The sequence below is a fragment of the Ambystoma mexicanum genome, chromosome 12 (assembly GCF_040938575.1).
Source record: "Ambystoma mexicanum isolate Mex_15411 chromosome 12, UKY_AmexF1_1, whole genome shotgun sequence".
NCBI lineage: Eukaryota > Metazoa > Chordata > Amphibia > Caudata > Ambystomatidae > Ambystoma > Ambystoma mexicanum.
Window position 1 is genome coordinate 593,887,345 of NC_090936.1, and position 21,108 is coordinate 593,908,452.

At 49.5% G+C, this 21,108-nt stretch overlaps 1 protein-coding gene and 1 long non-coding RNA gene across 2 annotated transcripts in view; one reads left to right on the forward strand and one right to left on the reverse strand.

The window, feature by feature from the left end:
* Window positions 1-21,108, forward strand: part of LOC138513852 (calcium-binding protein 5-like) — a 108,257-nt gene that overhangs the window by 72,801 nt on the left and 14,348 nt on the right. Inside the window, exon 5 of the mRNA XM_069628965.1 lies at window positions 10,079-10,226. Within this exon, the coding sequence (XP_069485066.1) occupies window positions 10,079-10,226 (148 nt within the window). The remainder of the gene's footprint in view (window positions 1-10,078; window positions 10,227-21,108) is intronic.
* The window catches only part of LOC138513854 (uncharacterized), a 230,265-nt gene that overhangs the window by 52,987 nt on the left and 156,170 nt on the right, over window positions 1-21,108 (reverse strand). The gene's annotated exons all lie outside the window — the stretch shown is intronic.

The following is a 21,108-nucleotide window of genomic DNA, read 5'->3' on the forward strand; positions in this document are numbered from 1 at the left end:
GCTTGAAAATCAATTGTACATTGGTGACAGGATGTCATCTGGTGCGGGTGTTAAAGTCTTAGATATTTTAAAATTGTACTACTATCAAATTATGCTGGTAAAACAGTCCCTCTTTCAAAATGTTCCAGGCCAACATTATGGTGCCCAAAGGTGTTTTGCTATAACGAGTCTACTGACATGACAGAACAAGCACAACGTCAAAGTTAGTAATTTTACTCCTGTGCCTCTAATCTAAATTATAATAATTGTCTGCCTTAATCACTGTTGTGGCAGGTAAATCTTTAAATATAAGCCATGCCTAGTGGTGGCATGGTCACCGATAAGAGAATACAAGTATAAGCTACAGCAATCTGATGTTGCACAGTGTCAGCTCGGTGAGCTGGTCTCAGATGCGACTGGGTTGATGTGGATTATCATTCAGGCTGAATGTCTCTATAGCTGGCTTGTGGAACAATAGCCTAGCCAGGATTCTGCCTCCTTTGATTCTCCAGTAGCAAGGGAGACACCTTCTCTCAGGGCATAGAAACATCCCCCAGGAGGTCTCCTGGGAACAGTGTTTCAGAGGCAGAACTGGCAGAACAAATCCAGCCTCACACCAGGGCACTGATCACTGGAATGCCTTTGAATACAGGGGGCATAGGAAGGGGCAAGGTTACAATAGCCAGAGTGGGGAGACAGGCCTGGAGAGAGGTTCTGTCATGATGCCTACCTCCAAGGAGCCAGGTCCGACCCAGCAACCCCAGAGGCAGGCATCATTTCCCCCAGGGAAGTGCCAGCGGGCCCAAGCTGGGGCCCTTTGGACACAGTCCTGGCGCCTTAGGCGCCAGGCTCATGTTGGACCCCTGTCCTGGCGCCTTAGGCGCCAGGCTCATAAAGCTAGACATGTGTTCAAGTGTTTTAATGTGCACTTACCTGATGCAGACCATGCTGCTACATCCAGGCCCTCTTGAGGCCTGAATGGAACTACTTTACCTGTGGGACTACTTTCCACCTGGGTGTGGTCGGGGAAGGATACATACCTGATCGGTGGAAGGATACATGCCTGGAACTTCTTCCAAAGCTATTTAAACCACGCCCGATCAGCAACTCACACTTCGCGTTGTTCTGCTCCTCGCAGCTGGACGCTCACCGTGTCAGCTCCTGCATCTGGACTTCAGCCACGCCTGTCAGCATCCTGGGTCGCCTGCAAAGGGAGATAAGAGAGAATTGGGGAGAAAGAAGACCTTACCTGCTAAAGCTGCATCACGGGGACATCACACCGACGATCCTGAAAGGGAAGACATCATTTTAAAAGCATTTCGCTTCGATCGCTGCAGCGCTGCATTTCACTCACCTTTCCTGGGCGCCTCCATCTTCAGCAGCGATCATCCGGATCCGCACCCACTTCCCAGAGCCTAGAGAGAAAAGACAAGAAAACAAGGTGAGAGAAGGAAGGGAAATAGGAAAAGCTCAGTTTCCTTCTAAGACTTACCTGTTGGGTCATTCCCATTTCATTTCGGGTCCTGCCGCTTCCTGGCATTCCGGACCCCGGCCCCAATGGGGGAAAAAAGACAAAGACATTGAATGAGCGAATGCAAAGACATTACCTGAACGCTCATCCAGAACTTACACTTCGGGTCGGCGCCATATCTCCGGCATTCCGAACCCCGGCCCCTAAGGGGAAAAAGACATAAGCATTAGCGCTTGCTGCAATAAGACAATGAACATTATTATTAAGCTTGAACTTTTGAACTTGCAACAGAACTCTTACAACGCCTCACCTGAATAGTCAAGCTTATTTTTAACTCCCATCAAACCTCAATCCAGTGAAGTAACTGGGTTTCAATGCGCCCCTGCATCAGAAGCAGGATGGAGAACTCATCCTTCCAGACCCTAAGGTGAGACTTCACAGGGAATCGTAGAAGGGTATCGAGGAGGGTTGGAAGGGAATGGGAGGCTTGAGCATTATTCCGTCAGTAGGTAATACTCCCTTTTCACGCACAGGGGAATATTCCTGCAAGCCAGAAAAGCCAGAGTAGAGGGGCCCTTCCTGTCCATCATCAGAGTCCTGCGCTTCACCATTGAAGAAGCATCAGCACTCGAAGCCAGACCTGCGCCTCCGTGGGAATCAGGTGAGCGTGACAGAACGCGAAGCCTACCCACAATTTCCCACCCGGGCGCTATGGAGACTTCCGAGACAGATCAGCTGGCCCAGCTTTTGGGGGAATTACGGGCAGAAGTGCACTCAGCCCGCCAGGAGACTAACGCTCTCAAAAGAGAACTGATCCTATCCAAGGAAAGAACTGATGACCTGGCCAAAAGGTTATTGCAGGCCCAGGCAGGGCACACTCCCTTACCTAATTCCGGAGGTACTTCCACATCAATGGGTTTGAATAACCCGGTACAAATCAATCTACCTGGACACATGCCTTTGGCCCCGCCTGAACGTTTTGCGGGGGATCCCAAGAAATATGCCGTCTTTATGAACCAATGTCGTTTACACTTTCTATGCAGACCCGGGGCTTTCCCTAACGACCAGACCAAGGTAGCCTTTATACTATCTTACCTCAGTGGCAGTGCTGCCGATTGGTCTATTCCATTGGTAAATCAGGTTGATCCCATTCTCCAGGATTTTCAGGGCTTCCAGGCCAGCATGGAAAGATTGTTTGCTCGACACTCTCAAGGACAGGCCCTTGATAACGAACTACTATCCTTACGACAAGGTAATCAGGATCTCCTATCCTACGTTGCCACCTTTAATAGACTGGTTGTGGAAACTGGATGGCCAGAAAACAAAAGGATCACATTGTTTCATCGAGGCCTGCGCGGAGAGCTTAAGGATGTTCTAGCTCAGATAGTAGATCCACCCCAGGTCTGCGCAGACTACATAGACTTGGTGGTTCAACTTGATCACAGACTTCAAAATAGAAAAGCAGATCGGTTCAAGTACGAAATCCGAGTACCGATCAAAACCCACGCTAACTCCAAGAGTACCGACGTATCCGAACCTATGCAAATCGGCGGTGTTAAAGGACCATTAACGCAGAAGGAACGAGAGAGAAGTCGGCAAATGCAACTTTGTCTGTATTGCGGGACTTCCGGTCACTTTCTTCGAAATTGTCCGGTTAAACCACCTAAGAAGGTGGTTGGAGCCACTGATAACGATTTATTGACACCTGATTCGGGAAACGACCGACACCTGATTCGGGAAACGACCTAGCCCGACAAGCGTAGGGGTCCGCTTGCCGAGCTTGAAAACAAACTCTTTGACCTCGCATTTTGTCATGCCAATGGTGCTCGTGGACCCAAAACAGCCTCAGCTGTTGCATGCTGTAAAAGCATACATCGACAGTGGAGCTATTGGAAACTACATAGACCGTGAATTGGCTTCCAGGATTAAGCTCCCTCTCCGCCCGAAAGTAACCCAAGATGTCATTACTACAGTAGAAGGAACCGAAATAGCCTCAGGGCCTGTAACGCATTCCACTGTTGAAATGACACTGGTGGGTCAGGATGGACATCGGGAAGCAATCGTGTTTGATGTGATCAAGGCCCCACAATTTCAAGTAATTCTTGGAATTCCTTGGTTAGAAACACATAATCCCAGAATCGACTGGCGAGCAAAGAATGAGTTTTCCTGATTGTGAACCAACTTGTTATCCAAGAAATCCAGTTATGGGTCTAGCCTCAGCAATTTCCACCCCTGTACAGCTACCGTCAGAATACCAAGAATTCCAAGACGTTTTTCAGAAGGAACAGGCTAACACGTTACCTCCCCATCGGTCTTATGATTACCAAATCGATCTGGTACCCAATGCTCAACTACCTTGTAGTAGGATTTATGCTCTTACGGAACCTGAGAACCTGCATTTGCATCAGTATTTACATCAGTACCTAGCCAATGGTTTTATTCGCCCGTCCAAGTCTCCTGTCTTCTCAGCTCTGTTCTTCGTGCCGAAAAAAGAGGGCGACCTTAGAACATGTATAGACTATCGCGCCCTAAATCAAATAACGATTAAGGATCGTTATCCTCTGCCCCTGATCCCTGAGCTTATCGACCAGGTGAAAAACGCTTGTGTGTACACCAAGTTAGATTTCCGAGGAGCTTATCACCTGGTGCGTATAAAAGAAGGCGACGAATGGAAGACTGCATTCCGCACCAAATTTGGGCTCTTCGAATATCAGGTGATGCCCTTCGGTTTGTGCAATGCACCTGCCGCCTTTCAGTACTTTATGAATGATGTTCTTCGGGAACTTATCGATGTCTGTGTCATTGTTTATATTGACGACATCCTGGTGTACTCTTCTTCAGAATCCGATCACAGAAAACATGTTAGGGCAGTTCTTGAGAAATTGCGCCAGCACAGACTATTTGCAAAGCTCAAAAAATGCGTTTTTCATACCACAGAAGTTGAGTTTCTCGGATTCATCCTGACACCTCAAGGAGTCCGAATGGACTCGCGAAAGGTGGACGCCATCCTCAAATGGCCATCTCCTAGCTCGGTGAAGGGAGTTCAGAGCATGCTCGGCTTTGCCAATTTCTATCGAAGATTCATTCCGGAATTTTCCCGAACAGTCCAACCCATCACAGCTCTCCTAAAGAAAAACAAACGCTTTGAATGGACTCTTGAGGCCGAACAAGCCTTTCAGGACCTGAAAACCAAATTCACCTCTGCACCTGTATTGAAGCACCCGCACCCAGATCTCCCTTACATTGTGGAAACCGACGCATCCAGTTCGGCCATGGGAGCTGTCCTGTCGCAAAGAGACCCAGAAACTAACCAACTATACCCTGTGGCCTTTTGGTCCAGGAAATTTTCTCCTCCTGAAATCAACTACGCAATTACCGACAAGGAGTTACTGGCTATTAAATCTGCTTTCAAGGCTTGGCGTCACTACCTTCTCGGGGCAAGACACACCATCACCGTAATTACGGACCACAGAAATTTACAATATTTAAAGACAGCCAAAGCTCAATCTTCACGACAACTCCGATGGGCTCTATTCTTTGCGGAATTTCATTTCGTAATTATCTATCGCCCTGGCTGCAAGAATGGTAAAGCGGACGCCTTATCCCGGATTGGCATGGAAGAACCCAATTTGAGTTTAGAACCTGTGCCAATCATACCTGAACAAAGAATCTTAGGCCTAACTTCATTGCAAACTATTGAGGACATCCAAATGCAAGTAAAACAACTTCTAGACACTTCAGCCTTACTGGAATGGAGTCAAAAGGGTCCTCATTACACCGTTAAGGATGATTTACCCTACTTCCAGGAGCGGTTGTTTCTGCCAAGTAAAGAATTGCAAGAACTTGTTATTGCCCATCATCATGAATCATTAATGGAAGAACACCCTGGTATCGCTAAAACGGAGGAAAAAATCAAACGCCACTTCTGGAGGCCTTCTTGGAGAAAACACAAAGGCCCTCATTACGACCCTGGCGGTAAGGGGTTTACGCCAGCGTTAGCTGCGCCGACCCCTTACCGCCAACTACGAGTTCCCAAAGCGCCATGGTCACTTTTCCGCCCGCTTTTTGCGGGCGTAAAAATCCATGGCGCTATGGGACCTTGGTGTTAATTACGCCACCGTAATGTACGGTGGCGTAATTAACGCCTTCCCCACTCTCATTGAGCCCTATGGGGCCGAAATGGGAATGGGGAAGGGTAAATGGGTCAATGGGGACTTACCGCCCCGCCAACCTCGGAATGGGGCGGTAAGTCCGCCATCCGCCATGGCGTAAACGGACTTTACGCCATGGCGGAAAAGTCCGTCGATGGCGGAAAAAATCCGCCAGGGTCGTAATGAGGGCCAAAGTCTTTTGTATTGTCTTGCGGAATTTGGGCCCAAAACAAGGGTCAAAAGAAAAGGCCAGCCGGCCTACTTCAACCCTTGGATATTCCACGGGCACCATGGCACACCTTGTCAATGGACTTTATAACTGACCTGCCTCCTTGTGCTGGTTACAACACTATCCTTGTAATTGTGGATCTATTCTCCAAAATGGCCCACTTTATCCCTTTAAAAGGTTTGCCTTCAGCTTCCACCTTGGCCAAGGAATTTCTGGAGAATATAGTTTGCATACATGGTTTTCCTTCCATATTAGTCTCGGATCGTGGAAGTCAATTTATCTCCCATTTTTGGAAGAAATGTTGCCAACTAGCACAAATAGATGTGCGGTTATCCACCAGCCACCACCCCCAGACCGACGGACAAACCGAGAGAACCAATCAGACTCTCGAGCAATATCTTCGGTGCATGTTACACCAATCCGAGTTAAATTGGAAAGACATCCTTTGGATCGCAGAATATGCATACAACAATTCAGTGCATTCTGGAACCGGACAAACTCCTTTTTATACTTTGTATGGTCACCATCCTCGGACCTCTGACCTAGATCCACCTCTGACCCTGGAAATGCCCGCAGTAAATCATCTGCATTCCACAATAACCCGAGCATTCAAAGAAGCTGCAACTCATTTACAGCAAGCCAAGAAAAAGTATAAAGAAAATGCTGATTTGCACCGAAGTAAAACTCCCCCTTACCAAGTAGGAGACCAGGTATGGCTAGCAACGAAACATTTACCCCTCAAGGGCCCGCGAACCTTCAATCCCAGATTCATAGGACCTTATCCCATCAAGGCTATAATCAATCCCGTGGCCTTTAAACTGGATTTACCGTCTAACATGCGTATTCATCTAGTTTTTCATGCATCACTTTTGAAGCCAGTACAACCAGGGACCCGACTGTCCAAACCTCCAGACCCAGTTCAAATTGAAAGGGAATTAGAATTCGAAGTTAAAGACATTTTAGACTCCAAGGTGTTAAAGTCAAAACTCTTCTATCTTGTTGACTGGAAGGGATATGGACCTCAGGAGAGATCGTGGGAGCCTAGTAACCATGTTCACGCACCTCGATTAATACAAAGGTTCCACCGGAGATTTCCGAAACAAGCCAAAACCCCCGGAGGGAACAACCTTTGGTGGGGCCTTGAGGGGGGGGTACTGTCATGATGCCTACCTCCAAGGAGCCAGGTCCGACCCAGCAACCCCAGAGGCAGGCATCATTCCCCCCAGGGAAGTGCCAGCGGGCCCAAGCTGGGGCCCTTTGGACACAGTCCTGGCGCCTTAGGCGCCAGGCTCATGTTGGACCCCTGTCCTGGCGCCTTAGGCGCCAGGCTCATAAAGCTAGACATGTGTTCAAGTGTTTTAATGTGCACTTACCTGATGCAGACCATGCTCCTACATCCAGGCCCTCTTGAGGCCTGAATGGAACTACTTTACCTGTGGGACTACTTTCCACCTGGGTGTGGTCGGGGAAGGATACATACCTGATCGGTGGAAGGATACATGCCTGGAACTTCTTCCAAAGCTATTTAAACCACGCCCGATCAGCAACTCACGCTTCGCGTTGTTCTGCTCCTCGCAGCTGGACGCTCACCGTGTCAGCTCCTGCATCTGGACTTCAGCCACGCCTGTCAGCATCCTGGGTCGCCTTCAAAGGGAGATAAGAGAGAATTGGAAAGAAAGAAGACCTTACCTGCTAAAGCTGCATCACGGGGACATCACACCGATGATCCTGAAAGGGAAGACATCATTTTAAAAGCATTTCGCTTCGATCGCTGCAGCGCTGCATTGCACTCACCTTTCCTGGGCGCCTCCATCTTCAGCAGCGATCATCCGGATCCGCACCCACTTCCCAGAGCCTAGAGAGAAAAGACAAGAAAACAAGGTGAGAGAAGGAAGGGAAATAGGAAAAGCTCAGTTTCCTTCTAAGACTTACCTGTTGGGTCATTCCCATTTCATTTCGGGTCCTGCCGCTTCCTGGCATTCCGGACCCCGGCCCCAATGGGGAAAAAAGACAAAGACATTGAATGAGCGAATGCAAAGACATTACCTGAACGCTCATCCAGAACTTACACTTCGGGTCAGCGCCATATCTCCGGCATTCCGAACCCCGGCCCCTAAGGGGAAAAAGACATAAGCATTAGCGCTTGCTGCAATAAGACAATGAACATTATTATTAAGCTTGAACTTTTGAACTTGCAACAGAACTCTTACAACGCCTCACCTGAATAGTCAAGCTTATTTTGAACTCCCATCAACCTCAATCCAGTGAAGTAACTGGGTTTCAACGCGCCCCTGCATCAGAAGTAGGATGGAGAACTCATCCTTCCAGACCCTAAGGTGAGACTTCACAGGGAATCGTGGAAGGGTATCGAGGAGGGTTGGAAGGGAGTGGGAGGCCTGAGCAATATTCCGTCAGTAGGTAATACTCCCTTTTCACGCACAGGGGAATATTCCTGCGAGCCAGAAAAGCCAGAGTAGAGGGGCCCTTCCTGTCCATCATCAGAGTCCTGCGCTTCACCATTGAAGAAGCATCGGCACTCGAAGCCAGACCTGCGCCTCCGTGGGAATCAGGTGAGCGTGACAGGTTCCACCATCTTGCTTTCTGTTTTCTTTTAGAACTAATTTCGTTTTTCATGGCCCTCCATTTCCTGCAAGCAAGGCACTCTGGGTGTAATGACATAAGGCAAAGAGCACTTGTTACAAAAACAGGGTTTGGACCCCTTACAGCAGGCTTGCTTTGACCAATCCCCTGTGGCATTCGAAATTCTGTAAGCATATGAAGAATCACTGGACCTCTGTTGGAAGTACTGGCTTCTTCAAAGGCCTCTGCCAGGAAGGTGAAGACAGAAGGCATCCAAGGCAGAAGATAACTATGTCCCATAACCATCCCAAGGGAACAGTGGGGTGGCTGCTGTTGTACAAAGGCCTCACTGTGGCTGCGCTGGAACCAGGACCCTGTCAGTGGAGATGAAGGAATCCCTGTAGCTGCCAGCCCAGCTCCCTGTAGCAGGAGTGCATCGGGAGGACTCCCTATAATTGCAGAGCAAAGGAAGTGACCCCTGGCTCCCCCTGCATCTCCGAAGTACTATGCCACTAGTTGGGGAAACCTTGGACAATGTACAGACTACTGCAAAAACCACAGGAGTCATCCTCCACCTTGATGCTCAATTTTCTCTGCATCTCAGAGTTCGCACGATGTCAAAGCTCTGCCATCTCTGCACCTGAGACCCACCAAGCCTTCTAGCATCCCCAACTGGACATTTGCCCATCATCACCAGCTTCTTCGAGCTCCTAGTCAAGGCTTCTGAAGTGCCCCTAGACTGTGTTTAGCCAGGTGAGCCAGGCGACCCTGCTCACTGCTGAAGGCAAATCTCTGATTCACCATCCCCAAGGTCACTGAGTCTTCCAGCCCTACCGACCTGATAAAGCCCGACACTCCCAGCGTCTCTGACCTGTAAACTGATACGGTGCTGAACATCTTAAGGACCTGCCGTCGCCACTCCATGACTCGAACGCAGACAGGTGCCGAAAAAATGCCCAGACTCCTGGTTTGATACAGAAACACAGTTGAGCCACAAAGGTAAAGACATAAGGTACTGTGAAGAGGCCCTGTCCCCCAGTCCACTTTAGGGACCATAGTGAGTCCTGCTTCTCCTCCTTTTTCAAACAAGACACCTTCTTGAACACTGACGTTCTATCAACTGAGTGCCTGAACACCCCTGCACCCCTGTAGGATAGCACCACTCTGCTATCCTACAGCAACTTGCACGTTCTGTGTTTCTTTACAGGGGTGGGTGTTTGCTTGTGTTTTTAGTTAGGTATTTGTTGTTAATTGTTTAATTAAAAATCTATATTTTTATAGAACCTTGATTGTACATTCTCCCATTTTGGACAATTGCAATTAAGCTGTTTGGGTTGCTACTGCTATCACCTCACACCCCTCCTGGAGATATAGCCTGTCCTCTGCCTGCACTACACCTTAGGCGAAGGAGCTATACCTCTCAGGTTGTTCTTGTTTCACCTTTATGAACGGATCACTGCTGGTTTAGTAGTAGTGTGGGGCTGAGTGGGCACTACTCATTCCTGCACTTCTGCAGAGAAGTAGTAATTTCATCACAATATCTGCGCATACTGCGAGTCTCTCGGAGGTCACACTGAAACCTAAAACAGCACACAGAATAAATTGCAGTCAGGGGCAGAGAGCTTCCAGCAGCTATAGGGCTAAAATGTATCTATGTTTCTTCCTCAGTTTGACATCAATGGTGATGGTGAGATCAGCACTCTGGAACTCCAGGGGGCCACCCAGGCCTTTCTTGGGGAGCAGCTGAAGCTGAAGGAGGTGGAAGAAATCATCCGAGACGTGGACCTGAACGGGGATGGACATGTGGACTTTGATGGTGAGAGCAAAAGCATGAATGAGGTATAAGCACAGCCGCTCACACCCTGATACGGGCCTGAATGGGGAAAAGCATGTGAGCATCCACAGTGAGCGCACAGATGCCCACTGCACCACACACACAGGAATGCGAATGCCCGGGCCAATGTACACAGCAGCAAGCAGTGGAAAAAGCAGAAAGTGATGCATAAAAATGTGTGTGCCGTCACATCATTACTATTGTCAATTCCACTGGGTGGCATTTCATTACGACAGTTTTTAGCTTGTCTATCCCATTACAAAAGTTGGCCGTCCATATGTTATGTTAATGTGATTTATGCCACACACCGCTGCCATTTGCATGGTCTCCAGCTGCTCAATCAGATCTGAAAAAAAGACGAAGGGGTGGGTTTGTTAGTGGGAGAAGAGATAGGTGCACAAGTGCTTTTGCTGTTGCGTTGGTAGTTTCAGTTTGGGAAAAGAGGTCAGTTTGTGTAGGTTTTCTTCTAAGTGGTAAGGGTCAATGGGCGGGCAGGCACTTGAGTCCGTATGGGAGCCCTTGTGTTCCCATGGAGTAGGAGTGCACTGACCATGTTGCGATTGTGTGAGTTATTGCAGGAGGTGTGGGGTTTTGCTGTTTGGTGTCAGTTTGGCTGTATGTTTTGTGATTACCATATATGTGTGGCGTAGTTGGTAGGTGTGTGGTGTGTTTGCAGGAGTATGGAGGGTTTTAGTAAGATTAGTGGTGAGAATGGGTGATGCTAGTACCATGGAATAGGCTGAGTCATTGTTGCAAAGCATGTTTGTGGTTTAAACTGAAATCGGTCAGCTATGCTGTGGTTAATGGTATTAGATCTCTTACTGGTAGGCCAGTCTGCTTGGATGGCATGGTCCTGGAATCTCAAACCAATCTACAATATTTTGTGCTGTACCTTTTTCATTATAGCTGTGTGTTGCTCTTGGACCATGGACCATGTTTTGGCGAGGTAGGCCGACAAGTCAAAGACTTGGACCATGGGCCATGGTTTGGCAAGTTAGGCCAACAAGTCAAAGAGCTATGTTTTTAGTGATTTCCTGAAGGTTAGGTGTTCCTCTATTGTGTGTATTTCCTTGGGTGTTCAGGGGGCAGAGTTCCGTTGAGATGTTTGAAAAAGGCTTATCCACCATATTTAATTTTCAATTAATGTTTGGGTTCAATCCTTATGTCATTGTTAGACCTCAGGGTTCTTTTTAGTCTGTAGATGGAGATTATTTTCTTGCAGGAATTCTGCTCCTTGGCCGTGAATTGTCCTGTGAACAATGCAGAGTGTTGTGAATTAGAACATTTTCTTTACTGGTAGTCAGTGTAGAGATCGTAGTGCTGGTGTGATGTGTTCTTTCTTGCTGAGTCTTAGTAGGAGCCTTGCTGCTGAGTTCTGCATCTGTTGCAATTTTTTGGTGAGGTGGTCAGGCATTTCAAAGTAGATACTGTTGTCATACTCTCTTCCTGACATGAGGAGAGAGATGATGGCAAGTGCTTTGTGTGGCAAGGTGTGAAAGAGTAATATCCGCTTGATAGTACTTACGTGGAAGAAGCATTTCTTACTACTGTGTTGACTTGAGGTTCCAATTTTAGGTCTTTGTCCATCAAAATCCCAAGGTTTTAACTACTTTGGATGCTTCTGGTCTGGTTCCCATTTCAGTAGGCCATGGTGTATGCGGTTGTATAGAGAGGTTGTTGAGCGTGATCATGATTTTGGTTTTGTCCACGTTGTGTTGAAGCCTGTTGTTGCTCTTCCATGCGTTCATTTTTTAAAGTCAATTGACAAGGGTTTGGGGTACGTCCTTGCTGTTATCGATTGTGTAGATGATTTGAGTATCATCTGCATGTGAGTCCATATTCCTTGGTGACCTTCATGAGTGGGGTCATGTAAATGTTGAAGAGTTATGGAGGGATGATCTTTGTGGAACCCCACAGTTGAGCTTGTGTGAGGTTGAGCTGAACGGTGGAAGCCAGGTGGTTTCTGTTCTTTCTGTTAGGAAGAATTTCATCCATTGTAGTGTGGTGTTGCTTATCCCTACTTCTTGTATCCTTTGATGAGGATTGCATGGTTAACTGTGTCGAAAGCCGCTGAGTGGTCTAGCAGTATCACAACAAAGGTGATACTGGAGTCAGAGTTCATTTTTAGGTCGTCCCATAAGGAGAGTAGTGCTGTTTCAATTCCTCTCATGGCCCTGAAGAGGACTTGTGTGTGTGTGTGTGTTCCAGTGTGTGGTTATTTTACACATATGTGTTTATTTGTCCATATAATTAGGTTTCTAGCAATTTCTTCGGGTAAGTGATGTTTGATATAGGCCAGTAGTTGGCGGGGTTGTCTGTGTTTCCATGCACATCACTCTTGAGAATTTCCCCTATGGGAGCAGTGGAGCTCAAACTGGGTGCTGTTTCACCGTTGTTTGGACTAATCAGTAAGGTGAAGCTTCTACCCCAGGCATGGAAGCTTGGCCAGATCCTCATGCTTGAGACAAGGCTTTTTAATGGCTGGAAATGACTGTAGATTGAAGTCCATTCCTTTTTATTTTTAACCTTTCCGGGACCATTTCAGAAAAGACCCAACTTAATGGAAAACATATTTTACCTTACCCCGGAAGGGAAGAGACCAGCCAATGCTGGTAGGTGGCAACACAAGATGTAAACATGAAGACAGGGCTGCACAATTCCTTCACAGATAAGGGCCCTCACACCCACACATCACATAGGCATTCAAACGTAACACTGTCTTTCCCACTTCTATGAAAACACTTAACAGAGCTCTCTGGAGTTTTCAGTGACCTCCTCACTTAAATGGCTTCTCTTGTAATGGTAAGTAACATAATGTATGGTGCCAGAGTGAGTGAAGGGTCAGAAAGCGCACATGGTGTTTATGTCAAAGCATTGATATAGAATATCAGAGAGTCGATAATTACAAATCATCAGAGTACAATGAAGTAAACCAGTAGCCAGGAAGTCACGGTTCAAAACACACAGTTGCGAAATGTTTGTATTTTAAAAATATTAGGAATATTTCCTGGGAGATCAAGCTGGGTTTATTTGGGCCACGCCAAGCCTGATCTATAGGCCCAGGAAAGATACATCTCTTGCACTACTATGGCAAAGAACCTGTTGCAGTATTTTTGGGCCTGCAGCACTGGATGGACATTTCACTGGCAAAGTCCTCTGTCCTCATGCTGTATTTAGCCTACAGTGAGTGAAGAGGGTGATCAGTGAGGGGAAATGACTGAGGGGGTGTAGCGACCCTGGCGCGCAGCAGGCCTGCAGTGTCGCAGGAATGAAAAGGCAGACACGGAGCTCGCAATGCACGTCTTCTTTATTTCCTTTCTTTCCTGAACTCCCCGATCCCGCCCCCCCATGCGTCACTTCCCTTCTCTTCCCTCCGCCCGCCCCCAACGTCACGGAGACGTCAATGTGACATCTCCCCCCTTTTTAAACAGTTACCAGGTTCTTCGCAACAGGCGACGGCCTGGTGGGCTTCTAGTCCATTTCCCCTATCCATCTCCTAGGTCTGTTCCGAGCCCTTTGTGGTCGTGCTTGCTTTCGCCCTGGTGATGGCCCACTCTCTTCCACTGCATCCTTCCTTCATGTTCCGACTCAGTCGAGTCCCACTGGTCAGCCTGATACGGATCATCCGATTCATATGTGAGGGGGGCTTGAACTCGGCCACTTAGGTGCCGAGCTCCAGTCGGTGGAAGCTCTTTGAAATGGGATGAGTTCCTTGTGATTGATCCCTCGACCCCTTGAGCCATCACCATAGAGCCCTTCTTCTGAGTGACTAGTAACGGTTCATCGCGAAATGCCGAGGTGTGCTTGTGTGTTGAAAGTTGGCGTACTGCCACGACGTCGCCTACCTCGAGGCGTGAGGGCTGCGCCTGCCGACGGGTGTCGGCATATTCTTTCATGCAAGCTTTTGCAGCTCCATCTTGTTCTCGTACCGCTTAATCCAGCCTCGGTGGCGGAGAGATGTCATTGGTCTGGGGGATGCGTGTTTGTGTATTTCGACCGAACATCAGTTCTGCTGGGGTCATCCCAGTGGTGCTATGTGGAGTCCCTCTATAATCTCTCATCAGTTGGTTCAGGACTTGTTCATAAGGCTGGCCGGTAAGCCTCGCTATCTGTAGGGCTCGCTTTAGGTTGGCCATAAATCGTTCGATCATTCCATTTGCCTGAGGCCACAAAGGGGTGACCTTCCTGTGATGAAACCCCAGATAGTCAGCAAATTGTGCGAATTGATGTCCGCAGAACGGAGCTCCATTATCTGTCTTCAACACCTTCGGCACTCCATAAGCTGAGAATATCTGATCTAATGCGGGGATGACATGGTGAGCAGCCGTTGACGATACTAGTCTCACATCGGGGTATTGTGAGTATTCGTCCATGACGGCCAGGACATATTTCCCCCCTTCGATGGGCCCAAAGAAATCGGCCGCCACTGCTTCCCATATCCTCTGTGGGAGTTCCGACATGAGTAGTGGCTCGGGATGACGGTTTGGTGTGATCACACAGCACGTGGGGCACGCCTTCAGTGCAGCTTCAACCATGTTGTCCATGTGAGGGAACCACACCTTTTGGCGCTGCATGCGTTTCGTTGATACCATCCCTCGGTGCGTCTCGTGGGCTAGTTCTATGACTTTGGTTCTCATGGATTGGGGAATGACGAGCTTGCAGTCCTTGACGAGCAGGTGATCATCCGATATTGCGAGTTCCTCCTTTACCTGCAGTAGTCTTTCCACGTCCTCTCGCACCGTGCCCCCTGCAGCCCTCCCCCTTTCCTTTGCCCTTCGCCACAGCCCTGACTCCAGACCCTCACGAATGATGCTGCATGCTGCATCTTTCTCTGTTTCTGTGGCGAGCGCCTCCATGTTTATTCCTTCTGGCGCGTACTGATGGATTAAGTACCTTAAGTATCTGTCGGCTACGGACGGTTCCGGAACGCTCTGCTCTCGAGGCCTCCTGGACAGGAAATCAGCCGGGTTTTCGCCCTTTCCTGGTCTGTGAACGATCTCAAACGCATAGTCTTGCAGTCTCAGACCCCATCTTGCAATGCGCGGGGGCATTTTGGCCTGAGGGTTGCCGTACAGAAATAAGAGGGCCTGATGGTCCGTAACGACCTGGAATGGTTTGCCGTACAGAAACAGGTGGAAGTGCTCGCACGCCCATACCACCGCAAGCCCTTCCTTTTCTGCTTGCGAGTATGCTTGTTCCGTGGTGGATAGACTGCGACTGGCGTACGCTACGATGTGTTTCTGTGATGGATCTTTCGGATCAAGTTGTGCCAGGATAGCCCCAAGGCCAACTGGACTGGCGTCCACAGTAAGCTCAGTCTTTCTGTTGGGGTCATAATACGACATGTTCTCTGCTTTCGCAACTCGCTCTCTGATCACTTCGAACGATCTCTGGCAATCACTAGTCCATTCGAATTTTGCATCTTGATGGGTCAATCGCCGTAACGGTTCACTGACTGACGCAAAGTCCCGTATGTATCGGTTACAGTAGCTGGCCAGGCCTAGAAAGGACCGAAGTTCCGACACATTGGATGGGGCAGCAGTGTCATTCAGCGCAGCCACTTTGTCCGGGTCCGGTGTCATGCCAGATTCAGAGAAGACATGGCCGAAGAATTTCAGTGTGGATTTTCGAAAATCGCACTTGTCTCTGTTCAGGGTGAGGTTGGCATCATGAAGAGCCTTACATACTCTCATCAGGGTTTCATCGTGCTTGTTGACATCGGTCCCGAACACTAGTATGTCGTCCGAGTAGTTGAGGCAGTTTGGAATGTGCTTTATGATGTTATGCACTTCAGCCTGGAATGTCTCCGCTGCCGAGGATACCCCAAAGCTTAACCTTTTGTACCGAAAAGGCCAACGTGTGTAACGAAGGTCGTAATGTTTCTGCTTTCAGGATGAAGAACTAGCTGGTGGTATCCTTTTTGCAAGTCAAGCTTTGAGAAAACTTTGGCTCCGTTTAGTAGGTGTATCATGTCGGCTATGCGTGGTGCAGGGTGCCTCTCTCTTCTGATGGCCTGATTCGGGCGCTGCATGTCAACACAAAGCCTGATTGCCTCAGAGCCCTTTTTGGGGACCGGAACAATCGGGGACACCCACGTGGTGGGGCCGGTGGCCTTCTCGATGATGTTTTGTTCTAACAATTTTTGAAGCTCATCTTCAACCTTCTTTTGGATGTTTACCGGGATCCCGCGGTATGGCTGGGCTACTGGCTGGATTGAATTGTCCACGTGGAGTTTTATTTGTCTGTTCCGAAGTTTTCCGATGCCTCTGAAGATTTTGGGGTACAGATTGTTTATCATGTCCACTGGATCTATGTATTTGTGGACCATGATGTTGTATAAAATGTGTATCAGTCCCATGTCAGCAGCCGCTTTAAAGCTGAGGACACACCCACTGTCCGTTTCCGGCCAGAACATGAATGGGTATCCTCATTTCATGCCCTTTGTAGCGGCACAAGCCACTGAATTGTCCCAGACACTTGAGCGGTGTTTTGGCTCCATATGCATATATGTCCACCGTCGCCGGGATCAGCTTCGGTTTTTGTAGTAGGTCAGTGTAGACTTTTTCGCTCACCACGTTGACCGTGGCTCCTGTGTCAATGAGAAATTCCGTCGGCCTTTCTTGTAGCTTGATTATTATTAAATCACAATGTTTCAATTTGGTGCGCAGACGCATCACATATGCGTCCATGGTTTCCCCTTTGGCCTGCTTGGTGCTATGGAATAGATGTCTTTCGTAATCCACATTGGTATGTGGTGCGAAGTACGCAGCAAGCGCCTCTTTAAGGTCTTGAATTGAGTCGATCGAGTCTTGGGGCCTTTCATCAATTATGTCTCGTGTGGCAGATCCTACAGCTAGCTTGAGTAGGCATACCTGTCTTGCATCGGCAATAGGTCCTGTGGCTCCCATGTATAGGTCAAAGTCTCTGATCCATTTGGTCCATCTCAGACCCATGTTGCTGGTGTCCGTCACGTCAAAAGCCCCCGGCATCTGGGCGGCCAGCGTGTCCGGCAGCTGGAAGGGTATGTGGTCCGTCGCTGGCACGCCTGGAACCGGCTGTGCATTTGCCTGCGGTTGTCCTCCTTGCCCACCATCTTGGCCTGACATGGCGCTGAGGGTGTTGCGTGCTGATAATGTTTCCTTGCGGGTCTCTGGTGGCGGTTACCCGCCTCCTCCTCTGGTTAATCTCTTCACTGGTCCGTGGGGGATGGCCGCCAATTTGGCACGAGCACCATCCGTTGGTCTTGCCCCTCCCCGGGTTCTAATGCCCCCTGCTGTTGGGTCTTGGTGGGCCCGGTGGTCTGGCCTGCTGGACTGTGATGTTCCCTGGCCCTGCAGGGCGCGTGCAATGAGTGCCTCCCTCGCCGTGTCCCTTGCCGTGGGATGTGAGGGCTTCTGAGGCACACAGGCGATGTATGCCACAGCTGCGTGCTCAGGGCACGTGCGCTCGTGCTGCTGGCATCCGTAGCTGCAGCCGGGAAAGCACGTGTTCTGTGGGCTCACCCGTTGGTTGTTCTGCGAGGTCTTCTCGCTCCCCACGTGTTTTCACCACCACGGCCCGAGCCGCGTAGTGGTCCAGCGTTCTTTGAGCCTTTTCGCGCTGCGCGCGCTCTCGCTCGTGGGGTCCGTGGGCGGGCTACAGCAGCTTCGTTGGGTGCTGCCGTGCCACCAATCCCACCTTCGTCGCCAGTGTAGCGACCCTGGCGCGCAGCAGGCCTGCAGTGTCGCAGGAATGAAAAGGCAGACACGGAGCTCGCAATGCACGTCTTCTTTATTTTCTTTCTTTCCCGAACTCCCCGATCCCGCCCCCCCATGCGTCACTTCCCTTCTCTGCCCTCCGCCCGCCCCCAATGTCACGGAGACGTCAACGTGACAGGGGGATGACTTGGTTTTGTGCTCATGCCTTCCTCACCTCCAAACTTTGGTTGGCATTTTACCATTTACGAATTCCAGGAGGATCAGAGGATCACCTGACCCAGGGGCGGTGATGTCACCACGAACCCTAACGTGCACAATAATACTAAAAAGAGACTTCATGGTAGAGCCGTAGAAAGGTGACCTGCTGAAGCCATCACAGCACAAACATGGTCTGACACCAGGTCTAAAAGATAGCCCTCGCTCTTGGTCCTGAAGGATAGACACCAATGTGGAAAACTGTATGTCCGCATCCACCTTCCAAGCATGCCGCCTCGTGAACGTGGCACTGGTTTTCCGGAGGACCATTTCTGTGCAATAACTCGGGGAAGTGTGCTGCCACCAGCTCATGGTATTTCAACATGTTAGCAGCTTGAACTTGACCAGAAATCAACTTGTCCTTAACAATGAACGGCAATACTGGTTCTTGAGACACAGGGTCTTAACAGGAGTCTGGCGGTTAGCCTTAAATGTGGCTTAACGGATTTACCGCCACAATTCCCGTTCCGCCAAATCATGACTCAACACGGATACCGCTGGCGCTATCATAGCCGGCGCAAATGTAGCCGGTGGAAATCGCGCCACTACAAGAAAGCGCAATTACTACCACATCACAAGTACAGACACAGCAGAATTCGCATCAAAATACCTCCAGCCTCCAGGTGGAGGTAAATGCATACAGGTGCCAAAATAAAGCCACAGGTGAATCCAATCCACTCCAGAGGGCTACAAAAGGCAAAGGCCTTCCCCAAACACAGTCCCCAACACCATGCTGCCAGTACACATTGCAAGATGGGACATGCAGCTTCTCATGCTGCACCTGGAACTACAGAGGCAGGATCACTATGTGGCATTAGTGGCCCCCGAGGCCCACAAAGCGGTGTACCGCAACAAGAAGCATTAGCACTCCCTGAACATTTAGGTGACCTACAATCCCAACCTGTACATCACCCACTGCTATGCCCGCTACCCTGGTTCAACCCACGAGGCCATGATCCTACAGAATAGTACACTGCCTGGATACATGGAGAGGCACAGAGGACAATGGACATGGACAGTGGGTGAGTAAAAGTGACAGCAGACAGGCGCTGCAATGCATCCGACCACATTGTGGGGGAGTGCATGTGTACGACTGCACAATGCATGCCATGACAAGCCAATGTACAAGTTGGACCTGCCCACCTCCCGCACCAATGATACAGTACAGCCCACAGCACATGTACATGTTGGACGTACCAGTATGGATACGTTGATGCACACAACAAGGACTACGAACACACACATGAATACAGGTACCACAGGTACCACAATGCACCATGTTTCATCCACAATCAATGTCACACAAAATGTCACATCACAGCCCTCAACAATGACCCTGCCAGTACCACAGCCAAGTACCCAGGTACACTCAGCCTCCAGTGCAGACCTGCTGCCCCAGAAGCCTTTGGATGGCCGATATCTAATCCTTCAGGCCACATGCACATGAGCAATACACTGGCAAAAGACCGCCACTATGTCAGCTTCACATGACAACAACAGACACTTGATGAAACATCTGCTGCAAGAGAACAGGGTGTCTTTGGAGAAAACACAATGGATAAGGCAAGAGAAACAACATGCGCAAGCATTGAATAATGGACCTGCCATGCAATGAAGCCCCATATGCATGAACATGATGCCCTTTGCCCTGATGCTGTGAAAGGCTACACCCACACAATACACTGTGACTCATGGCTCTGCCTTTCTCCTTGCAGGTGACTCTGGATACCCGCGGCTGCCTTGGCTCATGACACCTGTGCGGGATCCACAGACACCACAGGAGTGTGCCTACAATCACACTCACAGCAGGACTCGTGTCTGTATAGAGCATACTTTTGGCATACTGAAGCCCCTTTTCCAATGCCTCACCGTACAGGGGTTCCCTAACGAATAGCGCAGAAAAAGTGGGGCAAATCATGCTGGGTGTGCCATGCTGCACAATAGCTGCCTCCAGATGAATGTCTCTCTACCCCCTGATGTGGACATGCCACCCCCAGAGGATGATGATGCAGTGCCTGTGGGCGAGGCGTCTGCATGCATTTGCCAGCATGACATCAGGGCTGGACGGGTGGTTCGCCAGGAACTGATGGACAATTTCTTCTAATACATTTACATGCCACATACCATGCACCACTGTGACCCACTCACATTTATGAATAAACACAATGACACAATGAGGACTGTCCTTGCATTGATAAAGTTAAACTATGGTTTATTTTCGTAGTGCACAAACTATTCCACCTCTCTCCACCCCCAACGCCACTCAAACACACTATCCCCCCTCCCCAAGCCCCAACACTACCCCAACACACTATTCCCACACCCCTCAACACCACCCCAACACGCACACTGTGGGCAACAAGTAGGACTCTGTCAGTTGCATGGCCTCTTCTCCTTCAGGGCTACCCCAAGTGACTTTGGGCCCAAATTGCACTCGGACCTGCGTCCATGTCACCCTATGGTGTCTGGGCCCGGTGATGGGCAAGCATGCTGTCAGGGCTGTGATATGATATGATAGGTTATTTATAACGCACTTAATACCCAGAGGTTTCTAAGCGCGGACCCGGAGATCGAACCTGTGGTGCTCCGTGTCATCTTGCTTCCAAGTAGAGCTTGTTGCCCCTAAGCTATCCTCCCGAGATGTGCAGTGTGATCCTAGAGCGCCCTGTGGCTGTTGGGTGGTTTCTTACTGGGTGCCATCGGTCACAGCTACTGCAGCTGGCTGTTTGGGTGCACTTTGTGTGGTGGTGCTCCCAGAGGCACGTGGGGCTGGCGCAGGGCCTGCGCTGCCACCAGCAGGCTTGGTCTTGCTGGGGACAGGTGTGGCATGCTGAGACTTGTGCTTCGGCATTACGTATCCACCCTTCGGGGTAGTAGTGGACGTCAAAGCCCTAGAGGCACCAGTCACCAAC